Raw genomic sequence first — 9,900 nt, forward strand, 5'->3', positions numbered from 1 at the left:
AGGCAAACACACAAGGGTTAGGGAACCAATAAGAAAGTCTGCTCCTGAGCACCATGACTCTTAATAACTAGTTAAAGAGATGGAGGTCTTTACTGGGACAGAACGACTGGCTGTAGCCCACTTGCTCTGATTATCTTCAACCTGACCTTGTGTGTGTGTGTGGGGGGGGGGTGTAAAAGCATTTGAAGAGGCGTGTTGCTCTGCATTTGTATTCATACTTCCAGGGTGTGTGTGTGAAGTGAGCGAGAGAGTGTGGGGCGTGTGTATGTGTGTGTGAAGTGAGCGAGAGAGTGTGGGGCGTGTGTATGTGTGTGTGAAGTGAGCGAGAGAGTGTGGGGCGTGTGTATGTGTGTGTGAAGTGAGCGAGAGAGTGTGGGGCATGTGTATGTGTGTGTGTGTGAAGTGAGCGAGAGAGTGTGGGGCGTGTGTATGTGTGTGTGTGTGTGAAGAGAGCGAGAGAGTGTGGGATGTGTGTGTGTGTGCAGTGCCAATGTTTCCTAGTTTTAGGCTACACACTGTCTATTTATAACCAGGCTGGTTGCAGGATAGTTCTGGTCCTTGTCCCCGGTTTCCCCGGTTTCCACTGTTCTGTTACCACACTGTACCCTCCCCGTCTGACACACACTCCCTCTCGTCCCAGTCTGACCCAGTCAGAGCCTGTAGCATACACACTGTTACACACACACACTTACAACCCAGTGCCCCCGCCCTTCCTGCCTGCCATCAGTGCCCACTTCCCCTGTCCCCCTGTGAACCATTCTGCCTGCCAGAAACACCCACCGCTCTGAGGACTGTGTGTGTGTGTGTGTGTGTGTGTGTGTGTGTACAGGCTCTAAAAGGGATGAGAGGGAGTGAGAGATATAGCTTGATAAAGAACAGGGGAGACGGGGACAGAAGGGCTGAAAGGGGGCGAGAGGGACATAGTGAGGGGAAAGATAAGGTTAAGATAAGACTGGTAGAGTGAAGGAGAGACGGAGAGATGGTGCAAGAGGGGAGGAGGAGAAAACACTGCTCTGACCTCTGACCCAAGAAAGACAGAAGCAAATGAGAGAGGAGGAGAGATAGAGAGCGAGAGAGAGAAAGAGAGAGAGGGTGGAGGTATACTTGAAAAGCGAAGACCCAGCTCTTTAGAATGAGATTCAGTGCTGGGGCCGGCTGGGGCTGTGTTTCAAATTGCACCCTATTCCTTACATAGTGCACTACTTCTATATAAGAAATAGGATACGATTTGGGATTCATCCCTGTGTTTACCAGGTGTCAGCAGATACCCACAGACTGCATGCAAACACACAGAACCCTGGGAAGAGCGAGAAAGAGAGAGAGAGCAAGATATAGAGATATACTGTATATAGAGGGGGAGAGATATAATGAGGGAGGGAGGGATATATATATATATAGAGAGAGAGAGGGAGGGAGGGAAAGAGAGATAGAGATAGATGGAGTGAGCGATAGAGAGCATGGAGAGACAGAAAGAGAGGTGAGTGAAAGAGAGAGCGAGAGAGAGAGCGAGAGAGAAACACGGGGAGAGAGAGATATAGAGAGAGAGAAATTGTGAGGGGAGAGAAAAAGAGAGATAGAGAGGTAGAGAGAGATAGAGGGGAGAGAGAGAGAGCACTATAAACGTTTGTGCAGTGTACTGCTGCTCTCCTCACACCTCTGAGGCAGCCTGTAAAGGCACAATCCTCAACCCCTACTTCCAGACAAATGGCAGCCCGCCCGCCACTTCTTTCACTATAAAGCTGAGAGATGGGGCTGGAGAACAGCGGTCCATATTGCAGACTGTGCCTTTAAGTGGGACCCACCATGCTGATTTTATCTCCACAACCCCTAACTACCCTGAATAACTTATTCTCATCTTCTTTCAGAATCCAAAGCATGTGATTTTCTCACACCTTATATCTCTATTTCTCTCTCTCTCTCTCCACCCTCCACCCTTGTGTATCTTCATCCAGTGAATATTTCATCAGGGTTGGCCAGGGCTTTATTCATAGATCTGCCTCTAATGAGTAATTCATAGAAGCCCTGCAAAAATATATATGCATATTTAATGCATTACCATGCATATCTTTTATTAATGGTGGCAGCCCTGGTAGGCAGCAGCACTGCAGCCTCCTACTTACTTGCTGGAGGTATGTCCACTGAGCGGCCATTTTGGCTCCATTTGCAGGGCATGGTGGGTAAAAATAGAGCTGGCCACACCATCTCTATGGGTCTTAGGTGCCCAGATGGCAGACTGGCCTATTCAGGAATATTCAGCCTGCATGGGAGATCTAGGACAGAAACACAGGGCAGTGGTGATTGGCTGTCATTGTCCCTCCCGGTGTCACCGCTAACCAAGTCCTGTTGGAATTTGTTTTAACACTAGCTGTGGCATCGTTTCAGACGTTGTGTGTGTGTGTGTGTGTGTGTGCGTGCGTGCGCGTGGAGAGAGTAAAGACTGTTCTGAATTCCTCTCATCGCCTGTCCTTGATAGACATTTTTGTTCCTAGACATTGTTTCCCGCTCCAGAGGACAACAGTTGGGAGGAGGATCATTCTCCTGCTAAAATGGTCCAGAGTTGTAGAGTAGAGAGCAGGGGCTGGAGTGTTAATGTAGTGATTAAAGGGGCAATCTGCTGTTGGCACATTCATTTTTTGACTTTTAATATAAGATGATATACTGTATACCCATTGATTCTTGAAAAATATAACTTATAAATGCTTCATGGGGTTAGTTCAACTGTCATACATCATCATAACCCAAAATATAAGCTTGTTTTAGTCGGTTATTTGTGAACAACGTAGCGATTGAAGGAGAATAGGTGTGCCATAAAGGCCTGAACCTCTTTGCAGAGAGGCTCTTTGCACTCACAATTCACAGGAGACTGGTGAGGATAGGATATCTCATAGTCATGGCTGGAATGGGGTGAATGGAATGGTATCAAACACATGTATGTTCCCACAACATCGCCTGAAACAAATAACAGTCATTCACCATCCACAGAAAATACTGTATTTATTTGCTTAGTTATAATGTCCTGGTTTGGTTTGCAAAATGCTCATCCATGGACTGTGGGTGGTTGGGACTGTGGGTGGTGTAGACTATTTTAGGTATTGATGGATTGTGGGTGGTATTGGGGCTACGTTTTTATAGTGGACACTCATGTAAGTGTAAGGTTGGCAAACTTTTGCAAGGTTAAATCCTTGGTGTGTGTGTGTATATATATGTGTGTATATGTGCGTGTGTGTGTATGTGTGTGTGAGGTCTTCAACTCAACTGTATGCCAGGGAACTACAACACTTCAAATGGTAGTAAGGATTTAGTGGGGTTTCACAGGAACAGATGAAAGGGGGATTTTGATGAAAGACAAGAGAATCTTGAGAGGAGGCTGCCTTCGCCGCCAGGATCTATTTGAGTGATTCAGCAGAAAATCAGCTTGATTCTCAGCCAGTCTGAGAGGATGTGATTCCCCCATTAAGTCATCATAAGATTACGGAGTGTCTGCTTTTCTCGCCTTCTCTGACACAAACACGCCATATGCCATAATGTAAGCCAAACCCCACTAAATTCTTACCACCAATGATTGGCTTCCTCTATGGCTCTCCAGAGATGTCCTAAGACCTCCTAAAAAGTATTGAATATCCTATTACTGCTGCAACACAAGTACCATGAGCCAGTGATACCTCTCTACCAGTCCAAGGTGTCTGTCTGTCATTTCCTATAAGCCCTGCTAAAAAATCCCAATCCCCTAATACCCCTCTATAAAACACTTCCAGGAAACCAAACACTTAAGGTGACAAAATAGTTCAAAGTTCAATGTGCTTGGAGAGAGAGAGAGGGAGAGAGAGGGAGGGAGAGGGAGAGAGAAAACAGAAGGGTGAATGTGGCCTGACTGGGTGTGTTCAGTTTAGTCAGAGTTGTGACATGAGGATGGCTTCTTAGGCCCGGGTGGATGGAGGTGATGGTTCCCTATTCCCTACATAGTGCACTACTTTTGATATGGTACCATTCGAGACGTAGGTAGCCCAGGGTTGCAATGCCAGGTGAATGCAGCTGAGTATAGAACTGACAGTTTGACAGTTTGATTGTTGTTCAAACTGTTGCTAGGTCTATTTAATTCATAAACATGCTTGCTCTGCAGAGACAACCCTTGATTTTAAGCCTATAGGGAAGATGCTGCATCAATGCGACATAGCAGTACCAAATGCCCTGCCCTGCGCTGAGTTTGGGCTCCTCCATGTGGATGGAAGGGGTATGGCAGGCAGTCTCTACATTTATTTGCATTTATTTTATTTAACCTTTATTTAACTAGGCAAGTCAGTTAAGAACACTGACGGCCTACCCCGGCCATACCCTAACCCGGACGATGCTGGGCCAATTTTGTGACGCCCTATGGGACTCCCAATCACGGCCAGTTGTGATACAGCCTGGAATCGAACCAGGGTCTGTGCTGTAATCCACATTATAAACAAACGAAGGAGCGTGTGAGAGTATGCAGTCAGGGCACTTCTCTGTAATTGGTGCGAGACTCGGGCTACTTCTAGCATGGTCTTCATTCTCTTTGTGCTGTCTTGCCAAGTCTTGCCTAGTTGGCAAGACAGTACAAACAGATCTGGGACCAGGCTGGCTACTGCTGCATTCTGGAAACATAACTGACAGAAGCAGCTCCAGACCAGATCAATCAATATGTCCACAAAGAGAGAATTGTGAAAGCAGCAGCTACTCTTCCTGGGGTTCATGACATAACATGACATAATACAGAACATTAATAGACAAGAACAGCTCATGGAAAGAACTACATCAATTAAAAAATGGCACATGTAGCCTACATATCAATACATACACACAAACTATCTAGGTCAGATAGTACTGTATGCTTTCTTGAATTTGTTTTGGATTAGGGGACTGTGAAAAGACCGCTGGTGGCATGTCTGGTGGGATAAGTGTGTGTGTCAGAGCTGTGTGTAAATTGGCTACGCAAACAATTTGGAATTTTCAACAAATTCATGTTTCTTATAAAAAGAAGAATTGATGCAGTCAGTCTCTCCTCGACTGCTGCTGTGTGATCTGAGACAGTCATTGTTTTTGATCTGCGTTTGATAGATAATGCCTGGGGTCTCATTCCAAGCTGAGCAGTCTGTTCAAACACCCTATGAGGAGAGGCATGGCTACAGGGTTTTGAATAAAATGCTGTCTCTTAATTCTATGTAATAATAATGTTAATCATGATCACTTAATAACCATGATTGTCTTTTTAGAATCTAGTCAGGGGTGCAACCCCCCCCCCCAAACATTCTGAAATTGTATTTTTGTCCCCCCCCCAGTTTTATCATTGGAATGTGACACAAAACGAGGCAACAGTGTGCTTTTGGACTGAGCGGCTGGGTAGGCTGTTTAGAGTGTTTAGCCAACGGGATTTTAAAAAAAAATTCTAAAACCAAGGTTGCGCCCCTGAATCTAGTTATGTTTAAAAATATCAGTAGACCAAGGACATAGCATGAGACAGACAGAAATGACAATCTCACAGTCACTGTCCCACACACACCACACATAAACACACACCACACACCAAGAGAGTGTGGCCTTGTTTAGCCTGATAGTAGTTGATAAAATGTGACGAACAGCACCTATTCTCGGCAGGGGAGAAATCTGCCCAAACCACACAGGTTGTGCCCTACTTTTGAACAGAGCCTATGGTCAAACGTAGTGCACTACATAGGGAGTAGGGTGCCATTTAGGACGCACCCATAATAATTGCGTCTCTGCCACTAGCGCTGATGGACAGGCCTGTGCAGTATCTATAACAAGCAAAACTCCCTAACACACACACACACTGGCACACATTACACACACATACACACACAAATGGGTTGATTATCAAATGTTCTTCTGTCTGTCAGACAATGAAATACTGAGCCTCTAATGTATGACTGGGAACTGTGGCCCAATCCCAAATCGATCCCTAAGCCCTATGCACTTGTGGAGATCTGAGAGAATTTGACAGGTGTAAGCAATATGGTAATAGCTCCCAAAAGACGTCCAAAAGGCTTCGGAGGTCCATGCAAAAGGTCCATGCTTACAGAGGTGTAGCCTACAGCCTTGCCTGAAATTGAATTTTATGAATGGCCATCTATGTGGTAAACCATTTGTAAAACACCAAAAAACGACATCCAAAAGATGTCGGCTCGTGCTTACTGGGGTGTAGCCTACCATGTCTGCTGCAATGGAACTTTATGAATGCCCATCCATGTGATAGGCCCACCGTTTGTAAAACAGGCCATTGCGTTGGCTTCATTAGTCCTGATTCCTGTGACTAATCAATTTGGCTATTTCATCTCTGAATATCAGTTACCTAACTTTATCTGGATTTATCACAAGCCTATTTGTAATGTGTTTACACAGTGGGAAATGTAGAAGTATTTTATTTTTCACTATGATCAGCTGGTCAAATTAATGGATACAAACTTCAAACCACTGATCATGACAATGGGGTGAAACTCCTGCAGAACAGTTGTCATTGTCCATTCCATATTGTCCATTTTACTTTGACCTGTCCTGTTATTAGGATATGTTGTTAACATGACAGCTCATTTTTATTTGAGTGCCATTTAGGTTACCCTATTTGATCGGAGAAACCTGCATTACATTTACATTTTTACATTTGAGTCATTTAGCAGACCCTCTTATCCAGAGAGACTTACAGTAGTGAGTGCATTCATTTCATACATTTTTTATTTATTGATGTATTTTTTCCCGTACTGGTCCCCCGTGGGAATCGAACCCACAACCCTGGCGTTGCAAACACCACGCTCTACCAACTGAGCCACACGGGACCTGCATGATGTAAAAGGATCCTACATTTTCATACATTTTAATCTCCAGCCTGTAGGATACAGAAAAGGCCACATACTCTTTCTAGCATATCCTCTATCTGCTACATGATTTATGTTAGATACATTTTTTTACTGAAAGTTGGTGGAGCGCTGCAGAGATGCATCACTCCAATAGCACCCTGGAGAGGCGCTGGGAACGGACAAGATCATTATTTTGCACCCCTGCCTTTGACAAAGTGGGCAATACTTATCAAAGGGCGGCATCAGCGCTCACCTAAAAAGCCCATATGTCACTTGTTGAGAGAAATTGTCATTGTTTTTGGGCAGAATTATGTGAGGTTTTATGTGTTGTTGTTGGAGGTGTGTCTTGGTCAGTTTAGCTCAGAAAATGCTGCCCTTGTCAATCTGCCTACCTAATGAGCGGTGTTGGAGCCAAATTCCCATTTTCTTTATTTGTGTTAAATATATTGTTTTGCTCCATTTATACAACTATAAATATTGCGTTATGAATTATGGAGTATGGTTGGAGTTTTTGGTTTTCTATTATGATTAACATGGGTATTTAAAAGCATTATGGAGCATTTCCTGGGCACACCCCTTTTTCCCCCATGTTCCCCTTCCCTTTACCTATTTGTTTTTTTTGCAGTATAGGTCTACAAGGCCTCAGGTATGGAGGTACTTACAGTTTTTTTTAGCGCTACGATACTAAGAAAGCTGCTACTAGTCTATACCTTTTGTTTGGAGTTTAAAACTAATCGCTTCGACTTTGTTCGTTGATGGAATATAGCCAATGAAATTACCTTTAGTTTGGAAAATAAATGTATGTTTTTACACTATCGGAGCTTTGGATTCCCTGTTCTGTGGTTGCTTTGGAAATGCGTCTGACTACGTCATCACATACCTGTGGCCTCAAGGTAAGTTTGGAATTGGATTACAAATTGCCTTCATACCATGTTTCATGAGCTGAAATAAAAGATTCCAGAAATGTTCCATACACACAAAAGGCTTATTTCTCTCCAATTTTGTGCACAAATGTATTTACATCCCTGTTAGTGAGTATTTCTCTTTTGCCTAGATAATCCATCCACCTGACAGGTGTGGCATATTGAGAATTAAACAGCATGATCATTACACAGGTGCACCTTGTGCTGAAGACAATAAAAGGCCACTCTAAAATGTGCAGTTTCGTCACACAACACAATGCCACAGATGTCTCAAGTTTTGAGGGAGCATGCAATTGTCATGCTGACTGCAGGAATGTCCATCAGAGTTGTTGCCAGAGAATTGAATGTCCTTTTCTCTACCATAAGCCGCTTCCAACAATGTTTTAACGAATTTGGCAGTGCGTCCAACCGGCCTCACAACTGCAGACCACGTGTATGGCGTCGTGTGGGCGAGCGCTTTGCTGATGTCAACATTGTGAACAGAGTGCCCCATGGTGGGGTTATGGTATGAGCAGGCATAAGCTGCGGACAATAAACACAATTGCATTTTTCAATGGTAATTTCAATGCACAGATATACTGTGACGAGATCCTGAGGCCCATAATCTCATATTTCAGCATGATAATGCACAGCCTCATGTTGCAAGGATCTGTACACAATTCCTGGAAGCTGAAAATGTTCTTCAATGGCCTGTATACTCACCAGACATGTCACCCATTGAGTATGTTTGGGATACTCTGGATCAACGTGCACAACAGTATGTTCCAGTTCCCGCCAATATCCAGCAACTTCGCACAACTATTAAAGCGGAGTGGGACAAAATTCTACAGGTTGCAATCAACAGCCTGATCAACTCTATGCGAAAGAGATGTGTTGTGCTGCATGTTCTAATGGTGGTCACACCTGATACTGACTGGTTTTCTGATCCACGCCCCTACCTTTTTTTAAAAGGTATCTGTGACCAACAAATGCATATCTGTATTCCCAGTCATGTGAAATCCATAGATTAGGGCCTAATGAATTTATTTCAATTGACTGATTTCCTTATTTGCACTGTAAGTTAGTAAAATCTTTGAAATTGTTGCATGTTGCGTTTATATTTTTGTTCAGGATACTTATACCAGTCAAATCCTCTCAAGTTTAGGGGACGATTTGGGATTGGGCTTTAGTCATTTCCACAACCACTGTAAGGATATCAGAAAGGCATACATACTGATAAAATATAGAATAATGACTAATACCAAATAGAACATACAAGACATTACTAAAAGCAGCTAGTTAAATAAAAAAAATATATAACTGTGTGTTAATGTGGGTTTTCAGTGAATGGACGCAAATCACAAAGCTCATCTGCAGGAAAATTCTCAGCAATAAAAATGTGATCAAATTACATTTGTTATAACTGATTGAGATGGGTGTAGGTCTGTACCTTATATTCATGCAGCAAGGGTGTATGGTACCACATAGAGACCTAAAAAGAACACTTATTCTAAAGCCTGGTGTTCCCATGACTATAAAAACACTTTCCAAGACACTTTCTTAAAATGATATGGGTGTTATTATGAATTACCAGCTCCTTTGAATTCAAGACCGCTGCCAGGTATATATGTGAATTATCTTGAAGATCACTGATATTTTGAAACACATTTTATAAAGACGTCTGTTCAAATTACAATTAAACCACTGCAATATCAATACTGATATGCAAGCAAAGAAAATAAAGTGCATTTTGTACAAATGATTTAACTTCGTTTATTTTTTATTTTTTTACAATATTCCATAGAAGAAGGCTCAGAGACATCTGTCTAGTCCAGGCATTGTTTGTAGTAGTTTAAAGAAGGTGTCCGGTAATTATGGGTGTGGAGTCGGTTGCCATGGTGAGGTCACATCACTACTTAACTCAGTGCAGGGTATTAGTGGGCATGCATTCACACAGGGCTCGCCTCTCTGCCCTCAACACCAGGGTCTCAGTCTAGGAAGAAACAGAGGCAATGCCATGTTAGGGAGCACCAGTCTGAGTAAACCTTTTAAACAAGACTAATACATTACTTTGTCCATTAACTTATAGAGAACGGAAATGTGTCTTTACGTTCACAATCCAACCCCCCGAGACACACACCCGCGGGGTCGGAAGCAATGGGTCA

General features: G+C 43.3%; 1 protein-coding gene across 6 annotated transcripts in view; it reads right to left on the minus strand.

The window, feature by feature from the left end:
- Positions 1 to 9,483: 9,483 nt before the first annotated feature.
- Positions 9,484 to 9,900, minus strand: part of LOC115194412 (neuropeptide-like protein C4orf48 homolog) — a 15,471-nt gene continuing 15,054 nt past the window's right edge. For all 6 annotated transcript variants that reach the window (XM_029754093.1, XM_029754091.1, XM_029754095.1 and 3 more), the window contains exon 4: positions 9,484 to 9,728. In XM_029754093.1, the coding sequence (XP_029609953.1) occupies positions 9,657 to 9,728 (72 nt within the window). In that variant the 3' untranslated portion in view covers positions 9,484 to 9,656. The remainder of the gene's footprint in view (positions 9,729 to 9,900) is intronic.

The sequence above is a fragment of the Salmo trutta genome, chromosome 5 (genome assembly GCF_901001165.1).
Source record: "Salmo trutta chromosome 5, fSalTru1.1, whole genome shotgun sequence".
In the NCBI taxonomy this organism is placed as follows: domain Eukaryota; kingdom Metazoa; phylum Chordata; class Actinopteri; order Salmoniformes; family Salmonidae; genus Salmo; species Salmo trutta.